Source organism: Hemiscyllium ocellatum, chromosome 17 (assembly GCF_020745735.1).
Source record: "Hemiscyllium ocellatum isolate sHemOce1 chromosome 17, sHemOce1.pat.X.cur, whole genome shotgun sequence".
NCBI classification, from domain to species: domain Eukaryota; kingdom Metazoa; phylum Chordata; class Chondrichthyes; order Orectolobiformes; family Hemiscylliidae; genus Hemiscyllium; species Hemiscyllium ocellatum.
Genome location: NC_083417.1, coordinates 53,017,952 through 53,040,707, shown reverse-complemented (window position 1 = coordinate 53,040,707; position 22,756 = coordinate 53,017,952). Strand labels below are relative to the sequence as shown.

The following is a 22,756-nucleotide window of genomic DNA, read 5'->3' as shown; positions in this document are numbered from 1 at the left end:
TTCTTGTGCTGAACAATGAATCTTTGACTTATTTGGAAATAGTCTGCAGCAAGATCTGTTTAGATGGGTTAGCTTTATTTGTAAATATTAATCCTGTTATGTTTCTACTTCTAGATTCAACTTAGGGGAGCAAGGTATGGTCAGTGTTGTGGAAACAGAGTTAAATTGCACCCTATTGTCTGGGATGTTTATCTTTGCAAAGTGCTTTAGGTAAATTGTTAATTATGAATGGACTAGAAATTAAGCAAAATGGTGTGCAAAGAAAAATGTAGACATTTGGACGATTTTGAATAATTAATAGTTGAAAAAAAACAGTGTTTAGAATTTGAAAAACATCTATAAGATAGCAAATCGTGAGAAGATAGGAGAGAATGGATTTCTACCTTTTGAACGTACTTTCATATTCAAGTTAGCCTCTTACATTGTAATCCAAAATTTTGGTCTCAGCTTCTTGGATTTGACACAAATACATATGGTATCATTTTTCTTGTTTCTGGGATTCTTCTGTGCATTGATCAGTTAAATTTGCCAGTTAAATATGACAACTGTTACTACATTTCAAAAATAATTCTTCAGCTGTGAAATACTTTGAGTGTGCAAAGTGATAAATAATTTTTTTTTATTATTGCCTGGACCTATTGTAATCTGTGTCCTGTGAAATTAGCTAATGCATGTGGAGTGGAGTGTAGAAGTTGCAATACTTATGTTTTTGTATTTAGAGAAGTTGAGGGGTGTGGTTTCCCATTTGGATTAATATAAAGTGACCTGTGTGGAAGGATGATTTTAGGCGAAGAAAGTGAATTTGGAAAATCGGATGTGTGAAGAACAAAGAAGGAAATACTTAGTTGTTTCCTGGCCTGTTAGTTGATCCTTCAGATTTTTTAGAGCATGACTGTTTCTATCCCCATATTTTATAATGGTTTCTTTGACAGCTGGTGGGGTTAATATGGTTTCATTTAATTAAATGATCTTTCCACCGCTTAATTTGTAATATAATTAAGCTTAGTTATGTACAGATGAATAAACATTACTAAAGTGCTTATGAATTAGAAATTACATTCATCAATTTCCTGGGGCATTGCACATGGGAGTCAATCTCACCTGTAATTCTCAAGGGATCTGGGATCAATGGATGGAAGAAAGTGTATCAAGTACAATTTAATTCCCATTTTTAAATTATAAATTCTGTTAATGTATTTTGTTATAAGTTATTTTGTCAATATTTTAATAGTGGAAATCACATCTGTATGCAAACTTGTTCTACTTTAATTGCAGCCCCCATTTCCCTACAAATTAATATTTCAATAATAAGTGTGCCCTTCTTGAGTTTGTATTGAAGATGTTGATTGGGAATTTGTGTTGGTGGAAGGACTAACGGAGTAGCATAATTAATATGTAGCATTTTTGTTTTATTACAGAAACTTATGTTTCGTGTGTTTCAGAAACGTTTGAGAAGCATGTTGATAAATGTGGTGGTTGTCTTTCTTCCACATGTTGTGATACTCCTGGCTGCAGCAGGCAAGCCATTAAGCTTCAGCTTCCAGACAACAACACACAAGATCTAGAGGAATCATTAGAGTTGTACACAGATGGGTCTCAGCAAGAGCGGTCACATTCAGAAATGTGTGCTGGAAGCCCCTTGCACACACTAACCATACGGACAGACAGTGGAAAAACCATAACACATGTGGCAGAGCCTGACGAGATACCTGCTAAATCTGAAGACAACAAAGAGAAATGTCTCAACCACAGCATGACTGCCTGCAACCGCATGTTTAAAAATATATCCCCTTTATCGGTTGCAGCTGACAATTGTAACAAGTTGAATTGTGTGGGCTTGTTCAAAAGCATTGCCCCACTGACATCAACAGCAGGAGGAAGTCATGCAAATCTAAATGGTAGCCCAGGTAAACAGGTGCTGAATTACACAACAGCAGCTAGAAACATTGTGCTGGAAGCCAGCGAACGGCGGTTTGATGGTGAAAATGAAGAACTATATGAAATTCATAGAGGTGTCAAAAGGAAACGGCAATTTACAGATTTTGATCATGAACCACACAGAAACAAAGTTGACCGGAGCACTTTGTTGAGGTGTACAACTGTAAATGGGGGCCAGAACTCATGTAATGTCAGTAGTGATGGAACTTTGATTGGAACAGATCATTTTAAAGAAATAACCAATGACGTTTGTCAGATGGATGCCATTGCTACATGTAAAGAGTCTTGCAGAAGGCAAGAAGGTAGTAGGGGTACAACTTTGAAAAGTACTGATTTGAGAAATTCATCAGAAAACAACATGATGGTATCAAGAAAGTATAATAAACTTAATTTTGTATCGGAGAAACCACCTCAACAAGTCCCAGATTGTAGAAGATCAGCGTCCTCAGAAATTCCTATTGCGCAGCCCACAGAAGATGTTGCTGCCAGTATTAATCATGTGCTTTCTCACAATGCTAAGCAGGACAAAGGTAAATCTCTGGTAAGTTATCTAACAAGCAGTAACTTGAAGAAAACAACCTGAGTCTGTCCAGCTTCCCTTCAGATCTAACGTGCTGCAATCCTGGCAACATCCTGGTAAATGTCCTTTGAACCTTTCCAATCCAATCACACCCCTCCTAAAGAGTGGTAACCACAACTGTTCACAATGCTTCAGCTATGGCCTAACCAAAGTTTTGTGTAGCTGCAACATAACTCCCCTGCTCTTCTAATGTGTCATGACTATTAAAGGCATGTGTCCCATATGCTTTCTTAGCCATCCTATTAACCTGTCCTGCCACCTTCAGGAATGAGTGGTCAAGCATCCCAAGATCCTCTATTCCCCTGAGGTTTACAGAGTCTTGCCTTTTATTAAGCACTCCCTTGACTTGTTTCTTCCAAAGTGTAACACCTTGCATTTATCAGGGTTGAATTCCGTCTATCCATCTGACCAATCCATTTATATTTTCCTGTATCCAAACACCTTCCTTCTCACTGTCAACCACCTGGCCAATCTTTGTGTCATCTGCAAACTTGCATATCATCCCTCCTATATTGATACTTGTATCATTTATATATCATGAACAATAAAGAACCTAACACTGATCCCTGTGGCCAGTCACTGGACACCAGCCTCCAGTCACACAAACCCCTTTACCTCCTACAGGAACGTTGGATGCATCTCATCCGACATGGGATTTATCCAATGCTGTGCTAAAACCTCTGTTACTACTTCTCTCCTTATGTCAAATGCGTCAAGAACCATTCAGATCCTCTCCAAAGATTTTGTACCTAAACCCTCCTCTCAAGTAAAGACAGAAGTGAAGTACCCTATAGCCCTATCAATGTCCTTCAGCTCCTTTGGTGTTTAATTTCTCTACTAGTTCTCTGGTTATGCTCCTTCCCCTTAATAGACATGTAGAATGTACTGGGGTTATCACTAATTTCAGCTGCCATTGTTTTTTCACATTTCCTCTCTTCTCTCAAAATTGTGTTTTAAGTTCTCCCCTGCACTTTCTGTACTTGCTAAAGCCTCTATTGATTTGCTGCCTTTGCATGTGCTTCCTGCTTAGCCAGACCTGAATATCCCAAGAAATCTAGTGTTCTCTGGGCTTGTTCCTTTTTGGGTGACATGTAGGAGCAAATGTTGAGCCTGCACTCTTTCCATTTCCTTTTTGAATACCCCTGTGTTCTGTTGTGGATTTTCCTGTAAGTAACTGTTCTGAGTCTACTTTGTCCATTCTACTTAGTTTCTTTTTCGCTTGCTTATTTCATTGTTTAGTTCTGTTCTTTTCATTATCGCAAAGTTTATCACTTGGATGAGTATACTTTTGATTGAGACTTTGTAAATCCAGCAACATACTTTAGGAGCTTCTGTAAACTTACAGGTTTCTCATGAGTCATAAATACCTTTGTATAATCTTTGCAGAGACATCCTGATGGAAGCCAATTTTTGTACACCTATCCAGAACCCACTCACGAGTTAATCTCTCAGGTGAACTCTGTAAGGTTTGTATTCTGCATAAATATAGTTTGGTTCTTGAAAATTATCTCACATTTCCATCTGTGCTCCCACTTAGTGAATCCAACTCTTATATCATTAGAAATCCTTGGTTAATCCACTTACAACCAACAATTTCCCTTTCCTCTATTACAGTACCACAGAAGATGATGAACTCTGTTCTTAGTAGGAATGCCAGTAGGAATGCAGGTTGAGAATGGTCCTGTTTTCCCTCTCTTGCATCACACATAATTGCCGAGATGTTTACTTATGAAATAAGATTTTTGTAGTGCTTTTCAGTGTAGGGAAATACTTGACAGGAGAAAGTGAGGTCTGCAGATGCTGGAGATCAGAGCTGAAAATGTGTTGCTGGAAAAGCACAGCAGGTCAGGCAGCATCCAAGGAACAGGAGATTCGACGTTTTGGGCATAAGCCCTTCTTCAGGAAGGAATTGTTTGGGGTTGGAGCGGAGGGAGTGGAGGGCTGCATGTTCCAAGGGTGAGAGGTTGGAGTGGGTGAGAGGGGTGGATAGGTTGAGGCGGTTAATGTTGCGGCGGCAGTTGGCTATAAAGAGATCGAGGGCGGGTAAGAGGCCAGCACGGGGCATCCAGGAGGATGGGGTGTGTTGGAGGCGGGAGAAGGGGTCGTCGGAGGGTGGGCGAGAATCTTGATTGAAGAAGTAGGCACGGAGGCGAAAGTGGCGGAAGAATTGTTCAATGTCTCGCCGCATGTTGAACTCGTTAATCCGAGAGTGTAGGAGAATGAAGGTGAGGCCTCTGCTGAGGACTGATCTTTCATCCTCAGAGAAGGGGAGGTCTGGATGGGAGCTAGGACCTGCTGTGGGGCTGGAGCAGGGAGTGGGGGCAGGGATTGGTGTGGGGGCGGGCTTAGGCGTGGTGTCGGAGATCGGCATGGTGATGGAGACACATGAGGCGTTGTGGTCGTGCAGGTTAGTGATGTCACTGAGGGTGGAAGTGACTGCGGCGACAGCAACCCAAGGGGTGGAAGTGGCTGTGGCGACGAAAGAAACCCTGTTATTCCCGATAGCCGCGGGGGTCACGAATCAGTCGGCGTTGGTCTTCCTGGCGATTGTGGAGGCGGTTGTCTGGGCGGCGATCACGGAGGCTGCGAGGTCAGTGGGGGCGGAAGTGACGTCATGGTCGGCGGCGGCGGTTGTTGCCGCGGGCGTTGTAGCGGCCCGTGGTTAATGGCGCCAGACTGATTTCGGAGGCTGATGGAAGATTCTGGAACAGTTGAGGAACCCAGAGTGTGGGGGTAAGTACATGAAAGTTTTTGGTACTTACTGTCTTTAATTTCTGATATGGCTAGGAAGAACTGTTTGTTTAGTGTATGGATTCTTCTGTGGATGAAGAACAGTAGAGGTCCTTTGTAAGTCTGTGAGAGTGTTGTCCTGAGCTGGGGTAGGGCTAATTGCAGGGAATGTAGGTAGCGACGCATGGCTGCAAATGTGGAGCGGGGGATCTGGAGGGAGGTCTGTTGCTGGAGGCTTCGGATTTGTTGTAGGTACTGGTTGTCCTAGTTGGGTCCAAATTTTGTTGGTCGGAATGTAGTCTGTAGTCCGGAGTCCGTGCGGGATCAGTCGGTTCCGTAGGCAGGTGCTGAGGAAGGAGGTGTGGCTGTGGTAGCGAGTCTGTTTGAGAACGTGGCTGAAGAGCAGGAAGAGCATTCCTTTCTGAAGAAGGGCTTATGCCCGAAACGTCGAATCTCCTGTTCATTGGATGCTGCCTGACTTGCTGTGCTTTTCCAGCAACACATTTTCAGCAGGAAATACTTGACAGCCTTGTTGGATCATTGTTGGGAAGGTGAAAGCTTGATTAATTTAGGATGCCTTGATAAGGCTTTTGAAAGCAAGGGGGGAGGTGATAAGATGGACAAAGTTCCAAAGAGTTGGGAAAATAATTTTCTGTAAAATAAACTACTAACTATGATCGGGAAAGTAAGGAGTAAATTAGTGCTGGAGAAGCAGAGGATTTATGAAGCTGTGTGAAATTGGAGTATATCAGAGTGAATTGAGCTCTCGGAGATATTTGAAATTGATTTTAAAATTGAGTTTTAGGGGTTTGGGTAATCAATAGAGCTTGATGAGGTGTAGATGAGAATGTGGACTGCTAGATTCTACATTAAGAGCCAGTGTCAAGAGAATTAGAGAAATCAATTTACCATATGAAGAAGAATGGATTAGGATTGAGGCAGGACTGGAAGAGTGGTTGGAACAGAAATGTGCCAAGGGTTCAAAGATGGAAGCAGTCATTGTTTAACAGAGTTGTGGGTCGAGCAGTTCGCCAAAATTTCATACCTCATTGTAAGCCTGAGATGAAACACTGGGAAGATTTGATGGAGTGAAAGTTTATTTGGGAGTCAAGAGTGGTGTTGGTCTTGTCTTCAAGGATGTTTAATGAGGGTGGCATTAGTCTTGAAATACAATGCAGGAAATAACAGATTTGAGCCTTGTATGATTCGTGTAGATTTGGAACAGCCTCCATATTGCTACTGAAACAGAGTATATCAATGATTAGAATAGAGGCCCTGAGTGCTCAAGAGATTGCAAGTGAGCAGGAAGAGATGCTTTTGGATGGAACTTCTAAAAATATTTGTTCATTGGATAATGGCATTGCTGTCTATTATCCTGTAATGGAGAAAGAAAGGGTGGACGATGGGACTGTCAAAGAAGATGAGGCAAAAAAGTGAGCTGCTGTTTCTCTGGGTATTTGGTTAGCACTCTTAGCAAGGAAGTGGCATATATAGGAAAAATGGCGATGATGTTTCACAACTTTAGAAGGGAATGCAGTAGTGGAGCAGCAGTTGGAATGAGTAATGAGAGAATTAGAATTTGTTTTTAGACTATTGAAAGTTTGGAAAATCATAAGCACCACACTGATAGATAGGTGATGGTTTCAGTGCTCGTCAGTGATCTCCGTGGGTTGTTAGGTAAACTAAATGATGGAACCGTGGAATAATGAGCTAGGGACTATGGTAAGTAGTTGCAGCCTTGATTTTATCCCCATTTGCAGTTTTGTTGTCATAATGGAAAATGCATGAAGAAGAATTCTGAGAAGGTGGCAAAGAGGAACTTGGAATTATTTCTCTTTCCATGATGAGCTTTAGTAGTTTTTGCTTACTGTTTGTTACATTTCTAAATCATTGAATTAATTCCAAACGTACTTATGTTATTTTAAAACTTGTGTATTGTTACTAATGGTTTTGTCGAGGATCTGAATTACAAATAAGTCATTGCCTGAGTGGAAAATAAATCATGATTTATTAATAAAGATTATTTCAGTTGTATAAAACTTGAGTTTTGCTCTTACTTTGCTGGGTGTGGAATCCCAGTGTGGAATGAAGCCATTTGGCTCATTGAATCTGCACTGACCCTCCAAAAAGCATCCCACCTAGACCTAGCCCCCATCATATTTCTGTAATCCTGCATTAATCATAGCTAATCCACCTAGCCTACACATCCCTGGAAACTAAGTGCAATTTAGCATGGCCAATCCACTGAACCTGCACATCTTTGAAATGTGGGGCAAAACCGGAGCACCCCGCAGAAACCCACGCAGACACACGGAGAATGTGCGAACTCTACATAGATAGCTGGAATTGAGCCCAGGTCCCTGGCGCTGTGCGGCAGCAGTGCTAACCACTGAGTCACCCCAGAAACTGCTGACAGTTTTCTTGTACACTGATTTAATTTCACAATATCTGATTTTTTTTTCCCTCCAGGGTTCCCTGTGAGTTGCTGAAATGGGCTGTTTCATATCTTACTGAACCAAGTTTGACACACAACTAACTGCTGTTCCTGTCTGGCATGTAATCGGTCATTTATTTTGTCGCGACTTGAGTTAATGAAATTACATTTCCCCTATGTTTTAATGTTGATCCATGTTATTTATTTATATCAGTCCTGAATACCATTGCCTCGGGTAAAAATAAATTGACACACACCAAAAATAGGGATGCTAGTGTAACACTGCATGCCTGGGCTGCTTTTTGGCACCATTTAGCTGTTGACTCAGCAGAACCATGGCCTGAAACAAGTATCTGTCCATGCATCATCTCTGGCTGGAAAGATGTACAGCCCTGGAAGATAAAGAAATTGGACCAAAATGAAGGAGTTCATGCCCTCAATTAACATGAAGATTAATTTCTGTGGTGAGTTTTGGAGAAGACTAATGATTAGCCTTGTATTGAAGGTTATATAATTGTAATAGATAACAATTATAACTAAATACTGTCCTGAATTGTTCAGTGGTGTAATTTTGGTTTGTGTGTATGACATTCATATCAAAATCCTTTTACAGTGTTTTTAGAAAATAAAAATGCTCAATATTTAATTTTCTTGAATTTTTGGATGACTGAATTGCTATCAAATAACATGTATCTATCAAGATGTAATGTGCATTTGTTCAAACTTTGCTCTAACATTGAACCCTAAGTTTGCTATGATAACTCCATAACTATTGGTTTGTTCCATCATTTCATCACTTCCACCTTCCAGTTTCTTAATCTCAGCAAAACCTTCAGTGACTTGTATCCTGATCATTCCCTTGTAGGACATTTTCACTCCTTGCTCAAGCCCAAGAGATTTAAACTATACGTCTATTACTAAAACAGGCCGTAATACATCAGATTCTTCTACTAAACTACTCATTACTCTAGGATTATCCAGAAAGGGAAAAAAAACCTTTTTCCACTATGGTCAGTTCTTGAAACCATTTCCTTCACTTAAACCTACCCTCAAAGACAAGTAATTCTGGGCTATTTTGTTGCCACAGTGGAGACCTTCCATTCAGCTCCTTATGCTTCTGCTTTTTCATGTTACCTACAAATCACACCTGAGGTCTCTACCGTATTCTTCAATGTCTGCAGTACCTACCCTGATAGTCTCTCAACTTCTCACCCATGATATCTGTCTTCTACTTGCTGTTAATGTCCTGATTGTCAAATTCCTCTTATTGGCCTCTATATTGGTTAAGATTATAAAACTGCAGTAACTTTATTTAAGTGGCACCTGTAACATCATGCTTTAGAGGAGTATTTCTGAACAAAACTTGACACTGAGGGACATGTGGACAGAAAATGGTAGGTTTTAAGAATCATCAAGGAAAGAGAGCTTGATAGAAAGTCAGGGAGATTTAGGGACAAAATTCAAGTTGTTAAGGGGTTAGTCGCTTGAAATCATGATTAGCAATTGTGACGTGATTAAAATAAAAGATGTTTAAGTGTCCAGAATTGGAGAAATGCAGAAATCTCAGTTGATGAAGGCTATAGGAGGTTGCATAGATGGTGAAGGAGTGGGTTCATGGAGGGATTCAGACACAGGCATGAGAATTTCAACAAAGTGTCGCTGTACAGATGTCACATTTAGCTCATGTAAACAGAAATGGATGGGTGAATGTGGCTTGATGTAGTGATTTGATGTGATACCAGGGTTGTGAATAGTCTCAGCAAAGGAATAAAGCCATTGGGGAGGTAATAGAGTTTGAGATTGGGACTGAAAATAATTGCTTTGCAGGAAATTCCTGCTCATTCAGGATTGAATGTCAACGCAAGTAGTCTGCCAATTTAGGGACAATAGAGGGCTAAAATGTGGTGATGTTTAGGTAGACCTGGATATCAGTATTATGCATGTGGAATCTGATATATCTTTGGATGATGTCACCCAAGGGAAGGATGTAGATTCAAAATAGGTCCAAACCATTGATAACAATATGGGTGTGGGAACAAAATCTCTTGCAGTTGATTATCTGTGACTGGCTAGATAAGAATGGAGCTAGACACATGCAGTCCCACCCATCTGAATAACAGAGGAAAGGTTTTTGGGACAGATGATATGATCCACCATGTCAGAGACTGTGGTCAGGTTAAAGAGGAATGACTGTCAGACATCTAGAATATCATTTGTGACTTTGAAAAGAACTGTTTCCTTACTTTGCTGTTTTGGAAATGTGCTTGGAGGAATTCAAAACAGTATTGAAGGAAAGAAGGATGCATATTTATTGATGAAATTAAAACAGTCTAATTTGGCTTTTCCTGAAAATTAATATTATTAGAGTTCTGTTAGCTAATGATCAATTCAAATCTCAAAAAAAAATCTATTTGTAACACGTGTTGAGATGAGCATATTAATACCATAACTGACACCCCAGTAGCACTGTTGCAGAACTTGGAATTCTCAACTAAGTCCTTAAGTTTTCTCTGTTTTGTATCTAAACTGCAGTAAACATCTGTCAGTTGCTGGCTGTGCATTCTGTTGTCAAAAATTAAATTGTATAAAATTGATAATAACCCTGACAGTTACATTTGAAGTGAGAACCATATTGGAGCAAATGATTGGGCTTTTGAAATAGCACTGTAATGTGTGGGGTGCAAGTATGCTTGTGTGGGCAAGGTTTCTGGTGAAAAATGTTACTGGCAGAGTTAGAGGGGAAACAACACTGCATTTATTTTTTCAGCCAGGATGTGAAGATCCTGGGAGAGGTGCACAGCAGCATCTGAAGGGGCAGATTTTCAAAGGGAGCATAGCATTGTTGCTGACTGGAAGACTGAGGCCTATAGTTTCAAATTTGTATTAGGACTGAGCAGATCGTATATAATGACTTTTCCAGTTCTCTGTCTTATTAATGTATTCATTTAACCTGAATTCTAATTGATTGATTAGCGGAAACGTGGCCAAGAGAACAAACAATTGCAGGCGATGTGCAAAGTCTGTTACAAACTCACAGGTACTCAATATCTTGTATCCATTGTATCCTTGGTATTGCCAGGAAGTGGTGGTGTTAGTGATCCAGAATTCCAATCTAATATTCTGGGAATGTGGGTTGAATCAAACCATGACAGGTGGTGTTTGACTTCAATTTAAAAAGCATATAGAATAAAACAGTAGCTAATGGTAACCATATAACCACTGTTGATTGTTGTAAAAAATCTACCTGGTTGGCTAATATCCTTTAGAGAAGGAAATTTGTTGTCTTTACCTTGTTTGGCTTACATATGACTCCAAGTACACAGCAGTTTGGTTCACTCTTCGCTATTGTCTGGGGAGTTAGGGGCAGGAAATAATTGCTGGCTTGTGACACCCGTACCCCATAGATGAATAAAAAATAAATTAAAAATACGGACATATTTAGTAAAAGTTTGCAAGTCAATTATATGTGAACATTCTGATTGTAATGCAAGCTTTAAAAATTGCTTAAAACCGTTTTTTTTTTAAGCTGCATATCACTGTATGTTTAAGCAGATGTTTGACTCATGCATTAGTCCTGTATTAACCTACTGTAATGGTAATCGTTGTTTCTAATAATACTGTATACTTGGTTGTTCAGGGAGAGATACTGCAGTGAAACAAGTTAGTTGGTTTTGTTCTAATCTATTCCCAACTTTTCCAGGTCTGCCAGGTAGGTGAACACTGGCACCACCCCCCACCTTTTCCTCCGCTACATCGATGACTGTATCGGCGCTGCCTCGTGCTCCCACGAGGAGGTTGAACAGTTCATCAACTTTACTAACACATTCCATCCCGACCTCAAATTCACCTGGACTGTCTCAGACTCCTCGCTCCCCATCCTAGACCTTTCCATTTCTATCTCAGGCGACCGACTCAACACAGACATCTACTATAAACCGACTGACTCCCACAGCTATCTGGACTACACCTCCTCCCACCCTGCCCCCTGTAAAAACTCCATCCCATATTCCCAATTCCTTCGTCTCCGCCGCATCTGCTCCCAGGAGGACCAGTTCCAACACCGCACAGCCCAGATGGCCTCCTTCTTCAAGGACCGCAGATTCCCCCCAAACGTGATCGACGATGCCCTCCACCGCATCTCCTCCACTTCCCGCTCCTCCGCCCTTGAGCCCCGCTCCTCCAACCGCCACCAGGACAGAACCCCACTGGTTCTCACCTACCACCCCACCAACCTCCGTATACAACGTATCATCCGCCGTCATTTCCGCCACCTCCAAACGGACCCCACCACCAGGGATATATTTCCCTCCCCTCCCCTATCAGCGTTCCGCAAAGACCACTCCCTTCGTGACTCCCTCGTCAGGTCCACACCCCCCACCAACCCAACCTCCACTCCCGGCACCTTCCCCTGCAACCGCAGGAAATGTAAAACTTGCGCCCACACCTCCTCCCTCACTTCCCTCCAAGGCCCCAAGGGATCCTTCCATATCCGCCACAAGTTCACCTGTACCTCCACACACATCATCTATTGCATCCGCTGCACCCGATGTGGCCTCCTCTACATTGGGGAGACGGGCTGCTTACTTGCGGAACGCTTCAGAGAACACCTCAGGGATGCCCGGACCAACCAACCCAACCACCCCGTGGCTCAACACTTTAACTCTCCCTCCCACTCCACCGAGGACATGCAGATCCTTGGACTCCTCCACCGGCAAAACGTAACAACACGACGGTTGGAGGAAGAGCGCCTCATCTTCCGCCTGGGAACCCTCCAACCACAAGGGATGAACTCAGATTTCTCCAGTTTCCTCATTTCCCCTCCCCCCACCTTGTCTCAGTCGGTTCCCTCAACTCAGCACCGCCCTCCTAACCTGCAATCTTCTTCCTAACCCCTCCGCCCCACCCCACTCCGGCCTATCACCCTCACCTTGACCTCCTTCCACCTATCACATCTCCATCACCCCTCCCCCAAGTCCCTCCTCCCTACCTTTTATCTTAGCCTGCCTGGCACCCTCTCCTCATTCCTGATGAAGGGCTTATGCCCGAAACGTCGAATTTCCTATTCCTTGGATGCTGCCTGACCTGCTGTGCTTTAACCAGCAACACATTTTCAACTACCAGATTGTCTATCCTGATGAACTATCCAGAGCATTCCATACAATTTATTTGTTGCAACTTGACTGTTCATTTGTCTAATCCGTTATTTTCTTTTGCTGACTTTTTTTTAAAAAACAGTATTGACTTAACGTGGCATAATTTTTAATTTCCTGTTATGAGTATGTTCATGAGAGATATTTTGATATTTTATAAATATTAAACTTGAAACAGTCAAAACAAAAAGAAACCAGTTGTGCTTGGTGTGATGCTTGAAGTGTGACTTGGGATATGCATGGTTAATGAGCGTCTTTTTTAAAAAAAACTGTTTTAGTAGCTGAACTACACATATTTTAAAATGTAAACAGTTTTAAATCAAATTTTAAGATTTCTAATGTCTTCCATATTTTTAAAATCCAGTTTAAAATATATGAACATATGAATTGGGAACAGGAGCAAACCATTGAGAAGACAAATCTGCTGATCTGATGCAACCTTGAATCCACATTCCCACTTTCCTCTTTCAAACCCTTACATAGATTCTTGGCTTTAAGGTAGTTTCTATCTACCTCTGCCTTAAAAATCTTCAAGGGCTCCAGTTCCACTGCCCTTTTCAAGGGATCATTAGAATCTCAAATGTGGAAACAGGTCATCTGGTCCAACAAATCCACACCGACCCTCCGAAGAATAACCCACCCTACCCTATTTCCCTGACTAATGCACCTAACCTACACATCCCTGAATACTATGGCAACACTAACCATTCATCTAATCATGCTGACTATCCCTGACAATTCACCTAACCATGCTGATTATCCCTAATCAGTCTCTGCCTCTCCAAATGAATGTAATCCTATCTCTCAGAATCCCCTCCAACATCTTACCCATTGCCGATGTCAGACTCACTGGTCTATTGTTCTAGGCTTCTCCTTACAGCCTTTCTTTAAGCAAAAGCACATTAGCCACTCTCCAGACCTCTGGCACCTCCCCTATGACTGTAGATGATACAAATAACTCTACTAGGGGACCGCAATTTCTTTTAGGAGAAAGTTAGGACTGCAGATGCTGGAGATCAGAGCTGAAAATGTGTTGCTGGAAAAGCGCAGCAGGTCAGGCAGCATCCAAGGAGCAGGAGAGTCGACGTTTCGGGCATGAGCCCTTCTGGAAGGGCTCATGGCCGAAACGTCGACTCTCCTGCTCCTTGGATGCTGCCTGACCTGCTGCGCTTTTCCAGCAACACATTTTCAGACTGCAATTTCTTCCCTAACTTCCCAAAATGTCCCGGGATACACTTGAATAGTGTCCTGGAGATTTATGTTTACAAGGCCTCCAGGTTGAGAGACTACCCTGGAAATATTCTATGAACTCCTCAGCTAGGCTACCTATGCCTATCTTGACTTTCCAGTTGTTCCAGTTGATTATGTAGATTGAAATCTATGATTATTACTGTAATCTTGTGATACCTCATTTTTTTTTACCCACCTTGCTGTGTGATTACTGTTTGGGTTCTGTACATCAATTCGACCATTGATCTCATTATTATCCAAATTGTTTCTACATTTTTGTCTGCCTGAACTTTTCAGAATAGTTCATTTTGGGGCATTTTTAAACACTGTTCAAATTTAATGTCAATCTGTACCTGGTTTTCCTGCAGCTTGATGTATGAATTTCTCCAAAAACCAAATTCTTGCCAGAAAGAACTCTAATCAAGTTCATAAAAAAAATCATTTTCTGGATAGCTGCAGATCCTGACACACTGACTATGCAGGAATTGCACAAGTTTTAAACTCCCACAGCTCCGAACTTTCCCTGGAAACAGACATGAAGTGTGTTGGATTATTATAAAACTGAATTGTTCCCCCACGTGTGTGCGCGCACATTTTCTATCTTCTCCCCATCCAACTCAATGTACCATGAATCTCAGAATTTCCTTTGACTTCCCTGATCCAAACTGACCCCCTGGCTTGCCTAGAACTAACTTCTCTTCCCTACTCACTTTCTGTCCCACTCATTTTCCTCACCTTCCCATGTTATCCCAAACCACTGCACGAGCTTAACTCACCCTATCCTTTTTATCCACTTACCACCCCACCTAATTAACTCATACACTCGATAACACACCAGGCGGTTCTGAGACATTTTAATTTATCAGAATTTTAAAAAGTGTGTGTGGCCTCTGTGAGGATTTCTGCACAAACTGCATTTGGAAGGATCCCACATCAACATATTTTCTGGTCAGAATTAGAAAGGGTTTTTGATACTGTTTGGAAAATTTGGGCCAATAATACAATGTCTCTCACTTAAATAATGCCTCTTCTCTATTGTCCAGCTGAGTGGGACTGAGATTGCTCGATTCACCTCATCTGTTTGTAGACCTGCCTTCTCCAGCAAATACCTTCTTCCTGTATTATCTCCAACTTAACGCTGCCTCACAGCGCCAGAGACCCGGGTTCAATTCCCGCCTCAGGCGACTGACTGTGTGGAGTTTGCATGTTCTCCCCGTGTCTGCGTGGGTTTCCTCCGGGTGCTCCGGTTTCCTCCCACAGTCCAAAGATGTGCGGGCCAGGTGAATTGGCCATGCTAAATTGCCCGTAGTGTTAGGTAAGGGGTAAATGTAAGGGTATGGGTGGGTTGCGCTTCGGCGGGTCGGTGTGGACTTGTAGGGCCGAAGGGCCTGTTTCCACACCAGTAATCTAATCCAAATCTAAAGTAATCTAATCTTAACATCCCCTTCCAGATTAATGCCCCAAATGTTTTCCCTATGATTAATATTTGACTGTCTTGTCTGTAGCTGGCAGGCTTAGTTCTCTCCTTTTTGTCAACAAGGATCATCAAATCTTCTGGTACCAATCCTAACTTATAAACAAGATTGGAAGCTTATTTCCTTCAGCATTCCTAGGATGCATTCTAATTTGACCAGAAGAGTTTTCTACCTAACGCACTCCTAAACCTCACAACACGAAGGATTTGGGTTTGATTCCAGCCTTGGATAACTGTGCAAACTCCATATATTCTCCCTACTTCTGGGTGATCTGGTTTCCTCCCACAGTCCAAAGATGCGTAGGTTAGGTGGATTGGCAATGTAATGCATGTAGTGTTACAGGAATAGGATAGGAGATGGGTCTGGATATGATGCTCTTCAGAGCTTTGGTGTGGTCTCAATGGGCCAACTGGCCTGCTTCTCTTTTGTGTGGATTCTATGATTAAATACATCCTATTTAATTTCTCTGCTGCATGTCTTTACTGAGACGTTGCATTGTTCCTCTTTAGTGAAGTCAAATCAAAAAGTACTGTCTTTGGCTCTATAGCATTTTTTTCCTGTTCCTCACTTGCAAAACCCACCCTCAATACCTTGATGACCCTTTTCACGTTCAGTTTACAGCCTATGATGAGTTAATTAATTAGAATGAGGGGTTGTTGTGTTTCTCCTTATCCCAGGAATAAAGATTAACAATTGTCAAACTTTTTTCAATTTATGGTTGCTGCTCAGCAGCTGCTGCTACAAAGTGAACATGTATGACTATTGGACAAAGGCAGAAATGCACAGGCATTTGAATTTCACTTGGCCTTTATGATCAAATACTGAAAATGTGTTGCTGGAAAAGCGCAGCAGGTCAGGCAGCAGCCAAGGAACAGGAGATTCGACGTTTCGGAAATAAGCCCTAAAGAATCTCCTGTTCCTTGGATGCTGCCTGACCTGCTGCGCTTTTCCAGCAACACATTTTCAGCTCTGATCTCCAGCATCTGCAGTCCTCACTTTCTCCTCCTTTATGATCAAATAGTCTCCTAAGATAAATTTAGACTTCTCTGCCCCCAAGAGATAAGCAATGCTGATAGTTGGAATGTTTAAGACATATTAGACTTTTGTACACTAATGATGTCAAGGAATTGTGGAGTTTAGGAGTGTTAAAGGGGTAGTGGTACAGATCAGCAGGATTTGATTAAATAATGAAGCAAGCTGAAGGGGCTGAAAGCCTTACTTCTGTTTCTATGACCAACCAGGCCCTCAAAAAGGTTTGCTTGGATAGGTGGTCAGTGTTCACTAATCACTAAAGTGACACCCCTGTTTAAAAAGGGAGGCCTTTGATACAATGCTGCACAGGAGGCTACTGAGTAAGATAAGGGCCCATGGTGTTAGAGGCAAGGTGTTAGCATGGATAGAAGCTGTCTGGCAGAAAGCAGAGTGTGTTGATAATAAGTCCTTCTCAGAATGGCAGCTGATGACAAGTGGTGTTCCACAAGGCTGTGCTGGCACCACCGACTTCACTTTATACATTAAAGATCTAGATGAAGGAACTGACGGCATTGTGGCTAAGTTTGCAGATGATACAAAGCTAGGTAGCATTGAGGAGGCAGAAGGATTTGGGCAAAGAAGTGGCAGATGGAGTATAACGTGGGAAAGTGTGAAGTCATGCACTTTGGTAGGAAGAATAAATGGGGAGAAAATTCAGGCGTCTGAAGTGCAAAGAGACTTGAGTTCTAGTCCAAGATTCTCTCAAGGTAAACTGGCAGGTTGAGTCAGTAGTTAGAAAGGCATATGCAATGGTGGCATTTATTTTGAGAAGACTTGAATATTAAAGCAGGGATGCACTTCTGAGGCTGTATAAGGCCGTGGTCAGACCACATTTGCAGTACTTTGTGCAGTTTTGGGCTCCATTGGGAAGGATGAACTGGCCCTGGGGCGTATTCTCAGAGGAGGTTCATGACAATGATTCCAGGAATGAAAAGTTTAACACATGAGGAATGTTCGAGGACTCTGGGTCACTACTTGATGGAGTTTAAATGGATGAGGGGAGATAGACATTTGACAAGGTTCCCCATGGGAGCAAGGTTAGATCTCATGGAATACAGGGAGAACTAGCCATTTGGATACAGAACTTGCTCAAAAGTAGAAAGGTGGTGGAGGATTGATTTTTCAGACTGGAGGCCTGTAACTAGTGGAGTACCACAAGGATCGGTACTGGGTTCACTATTTTTCATCATTTATATAAATGATTTGGATGTGAGTATAAATATAGTTAGTAAGTATGCAGATGACACCAAAATTGGAGGTGTAGTGGACAACGACGAAGGTTACCTTCGATTACAACAGGATCTTGATCAGATGGGCCAATGGGCTGAGAAGTGGCAGATGGAGTTTAATTTAGATAAATGCCAGGTGCTGCATTTTGGGAAAGCAAATCTTAGCAGGACTTATACACTTAATGGTAAGGTCCTAGGGTGTGTTGCTGAACAAAGAGACCTTGGAGTGCAGGTTCATAGGTCCTTGAAAGTGGAGTCACAGGTAGATAGGATAGTGAAGAAGGCGTTTGGTATGATTTCCTTTATTGGTCAGAGTATTGAGTACAGGAGTTGGGAGGTCATGTTGCGGCTGTACAGGACAATGGTTAGGCCACTGTTGAAATATTGCGTGCAATTCTGGTCTCCTTCCTATTGGAAAGATGTTGTGAAACTTGAAAGGGCTCAGAAAAGATTTACGAGGGTTGCCAGGGTTGGAGGATTTGAGCTATAGGGAGAGGCTGAATAGCCTAGGGATGTTTTCTCTGGAGTATTGGAGGCTGAGGGCTGACCTTACAAAATCATGAGGGGCATGAATAGGATAAATAGACAAAGTCTTTTCCCTGGGGTGGGGTGTCCAGAACTAGAGGGCATAGGTTTAGGGTGAAAGGGAAAAGATATAAATGAGACCTATGGAGCAACATTTCCATGCAGAGGGTGGTACGTGTGTGGAATGAGCTGCCAGAGGACGTGGTGGAGGCTGGTACAAATGCAGTATTTAAAAGGCATCTGGATGGATATATGAATAAGAAGGGTTGGGAGGGATATGGGCCGGGTGCAAGCAGGTGGGACTAGATTGGGTGGGATATCTGGTCAGCATGGACGAGTTGGACCGAATGGTCTGTTTCCATGCTGTACATATCTATGACTCTATCTAATTGAAACATACAGAATGCTGAATGGCTTGGACAGAGTAGATGTTGGGAAGATGTTTCCATTGGTAGGAGAGACTCGCACCCAAGAGCACAGCCTTGGAGTAAAGGGAAGACCTTTTTAGAACGGAGATAAGGAGAAACTTCTTCAGCCAGAGAGTGGTGAATCTATGGTATTCATTGTCACAGAAGGCTTTGGAGGCCAGGTCATTGAGTATATTTAACACTGTGATAGATATGTTATTGAGCATCGGGGGATCAAGGGTTACGGGAGAAAACAGGAGAATGGGGTTGAGAAACTTGCCAGCCATGACTGAATGGTGGAGCAGACCAGATGGGCTGAGTGGCCTAATTTCTGCTGCAATGTCTTATGGCATAATGTGTGAACCAACATTTTTCAGAAAGCCAGTAGAAAGAAAGCAGAAATAAACTGAAATGTTGACGCATAAATAGAAGCAGATTTGAGTGTATTATAGCAAGATTGTGTTGGAATGTGCTCTCCAATATACTAGTTTTGCCCAAAGCACTGCAGGAAATTACATTTTCTGAAGAAGCTATATTGAGGGAAATGATTGCAGTCAAACCTTCTATATAGTTTCCAAGAAAATTGTTATTGATCACTAATGCTACACAACTTACACAAGTTAGTATACAAGTATAAAATGAAAATTGTTAGAAAGGTTATATTAATACTTTGAATAAATGTAAATAATTTGTAAGATATACAAAAGTAGAGAGTTTAAATTGTGTACGAAATGCATGACTGTCCTTGGGTTTATATTCATAATACTTTGCCGATATTGCTTTCTGATAATGTTTCCCATACATCCCTTTACTCTACTGATTGAAAGTGTTGTTGCCACATTAATTCAGTTTGTTAGAGCTGGGTTTAAAAGGTTGCATCCATGGACTGATGGAGATTTTACAATCTTGAGAGACACATGTATTTCACAAACTATTTCATAGACACAAGTTAATGGGCACTGTGTGGCAGTGCATTTGCAATTCCCTCAGAATACTTGTTTTCTGCCTATCCATTAAAAAAAATTGGAGATTGCAAAATATAAAACAATTCCTCAGTCCTGAGAAAATAGATAAAAGTGCTTTACGGGAAATTTTATCTAGTTACTAAATGCTTCAGACTGCCCAGGATCCTGTCTCGAATTGACCTTGCTTCCTGTAACATGATACTCTTTGCACAGTACTGCTGGGATGTAAAGCTTCATGTGTTCCCCTCTTGAGTTGTACCCCTACTATTCATTTGAATTAGGCACCATCTTCAAAAGCATATTGGTTAATGGTAGGAGCATTTGCTCAATATATTATTACAGGAAATTTACATTGGACAAGATGCTGCATAATGTATTCAAAGTCTTTATTTGTTTCTTTATTTATCCAATATAAAAAAAATTAGGATGTGTAAAACCATCTAAAAGCAGAACCAAGTTGACGCTGTTGTATTATCAGTGGCTTCATTTCATCAATTCTACAACATCTTGAAGTTTTCGAGAAGCCTTTCGGTCTAAAACTGGAAAAGGCAAGCAATTTAGTAACACAAGTTGATTTTTATTTCAATTTAACAAGCATTCAAATACTATTTTTAATATTGTGTTAAATAAAACATAATAATGAGGCAGAATTTAACTCCACCACTTCAATATCATTTTTAAATTGAATTGTACTTAATCTAAGTTGTTCCCAACCCTCACTGGCCAGAAGTATGATACAACTTCCATAAAGTGTGACTACTTCCTTTACTCTCTTTCTTTCCCAGTCTCACTTTATATCTTTCACTTCTTTAAAATGATACATTCTGTCAGAATGAATCTAACAATTCATTCAACACTCTAAAATGACAACTGGTGAAACATGAAGGCTTTGGACAGGCAGTCAGAGTTGAGGAGGTAGGACAAATTTTAAATCATCAAAGCCGATTTGCCCTTATTGGATTGGAGCACCTGAAAAGTGCTGTGACATAGATCATTCAAAATCATTTAGAATTTGTTGATATCATTCATGTTTATCACGATAAATAGCATTGATTTGCCACTGGATCTTGTTTATTGCAAGTTGGTTGAATGAGGAGTTGGAGCCACTTGTAGATTCCAAAGGATTTCCATTGCTACAGTTCTTCACTGTCAGATAAAAATGCTAATGGCCCTTCCTCGGTCATCTTGGTTCAGTAAATTTATTACTGAAAGTTGATAAGCACTATGAGGCAAAAATATGACTGTTTTTCTTTCAACAATTTATAATGACAGGCACAATGCTAAATCTGTTCTGAGAAAGTGCTGTTGAGAAAAGCTAGGTTCCCTCTCCCCCCTCCATTGGTACCTATTTTAATCTCTCCAGTCTGCAAACTAACCCTGAAGTACAAACTGGACATTTGCACAAGGAAGAGGTAGTGCATCTCGTAGCTTGTCCTGGATTCCTGTTCCAGATCAAAACATTAAATAGCTATAATGCAGCCAATAATGAATCTGTAAAAACAAACAGTAAAAGTAATGTACAGTGCTCTGCTCTGGGGTATTTCTGTACATTCAGCTTAAAATATTTTATTTCCTTTTTTTAAATATACATTTTAATAAATTGTATCAAAAAGGATTGAAATCATGTCCTGTTTCTGATTTTTGCAGGATATTTCAGTGAGGTATACTGGACAGACATCTGCGCAATTTTTAGTCTGTTTATGCTGAAGTATTTTTCTCCTTGAAAGACTACAATGATTCTTAAGCACTCTTCTTCAATACTGATTGGAAAGATTTTCTTCTAAAGTTAAAGTTGCTTCTTCTGTGCCTTTCAAGTTAGCTGTAGATAACGGTGCTGTTATGTAGGTTTCACCTTTATCTGTAAGGTTAATAGTGATTAATACAGAATCTGACATTCTTTGAACATTTTTAATATTAATTACATTACGTTTCCAAATAAATAATGGGCAATATAAACTGAACAATGAAAAAGGGGAAGAACCAGGGTTCAAATTTTCTGTTTAATTACCGTCCTATATTTTTAATAGTGAGGTGAAGCAGGAGAATCTACTGGTAAGGGAATAATTGTAACTGGATTTCCTGTTTGAAACAGACTACCATCTTGTTAACATCGCATGTTGCCCCCAGAATCTGTCAGAACTGAAGCCTTGAAAATGTCAGAGTTGTTTTTAAATAATGCAGAATGGTATATATCTTTCTGGTTAAGACAGTATCTGGATTTCTTTAGAAACTGCACATGGCATTCAATTTCCATATCATTTAATAGATTTGAAAAAATTAGAAGGTTTAACTGTTTTTCTGCATGTTCGAAGTATCATGAATATCAGAATAAAACACCTATGGGCACCTAATATAGCTTCAACAGAGCTCAGATTAGGACTGAGGGCTTACTTTGTATTAGCTACAGAGTCACTTTGTTCAGTTGAGTTGGTTCCACAAATGCCACCCTATAAGAAAGATTAATCACAAATACTTTTAAAGCCTTCTTACAGGCTGCCTAACCTGTAGTTGATTGACCTTGGATAGTGTAGAATAACGCTGACTGGGCAGTTTCAATCTCTGTCCCAGTTCATGGAGGATCATCTTCCATACCTTGTCCAACACTTTACGTGGAATAATGTCCCTATATAAGGAAGCTATACAGCCAAATGTATATCTGTCTCTCTTTCTAATGGGGGGAGATGCCAATGGGTTTGGCTTAATGTTTGCCTGAATCAGCTTTCATTTCTCGTACACGTTCAATGACAGAGTCAAGTTCAACATGTATACTGACAGACCCAATCTCTGTTGGCTTGTCTACTGTCACGTGTCATATTCAACGTTCATTCCTAGACGACCTGAAGTTTTCCTCAACTAAATGTTGAGATGACTACAGTTATTGTTTTGATCCCCATCAAATCTCTGTTGCCTGATCCCTGCCAGAGGCTGTAATTATTGGCATCTAGATGAACTTCCAAACATATAGCCATTCATCTCTAAGGTCATCTATTTACTGAAACAAAACAATTGTTCCTATCTCTGTTCATTTGCTGCTAAAACACTATGCCTTTATAACACTCAG

At 41.0% G+C, this 22,756-nt stretch overlaps 2 protein-coding genes across 3 annotated transcripts in view; one reads left to right on the top strand and one right to left on the bottom strand.

The window, feature by feature from the left end:
• The window catches only part of LOC132823743 (uncharacterized), a 38,261-nt gene extending 30,002 nt beyond the window's left edge, over positions 1–8,259 (top strand). Inside the window, exons 11-13 of the mRNA XM_060837742.1 lie at positions 1,419–2,479; positions 3,905–3,984; positions 7,718–8,259. Coding sequence (XP_060693725.1) covers positions 1,419–2,479; positions 3,905–3,984; positions 7,718–7,784 — 1,208 coding nt within the window. The 3' untranslated portion in view covers positions 7,785–8,259. The remainder of the gene's footprint in view (positions 1–1,418; positions 2,480–3,904; positions 3,985–7,717) is intronic.
• An 11,835-nt stretch (positions 8,260–20,094) lies between these two features.
• The window catches only part of carmil2 (capping protein regulator and myosin 1 linker 2), a 179,959-nt gene continuing 177,297 nt past the window's right edge, over positions 20,095–22,756 (bottom strand). Inside the window, exon 38 of one of the 2 annotated variants that reach the window (XM_060837741.1) lies at positions 20,095–20,234. In XM_060837741.1, coding sequence (XP_060693724.1) covers positions 20,179–20,234 — 56 coding nt within the window. In that variant the 3' untranslated portion in view covers positions 20,095–20,178. The other variant, XM_060837740.1, reaches the window with a different exon arrangement.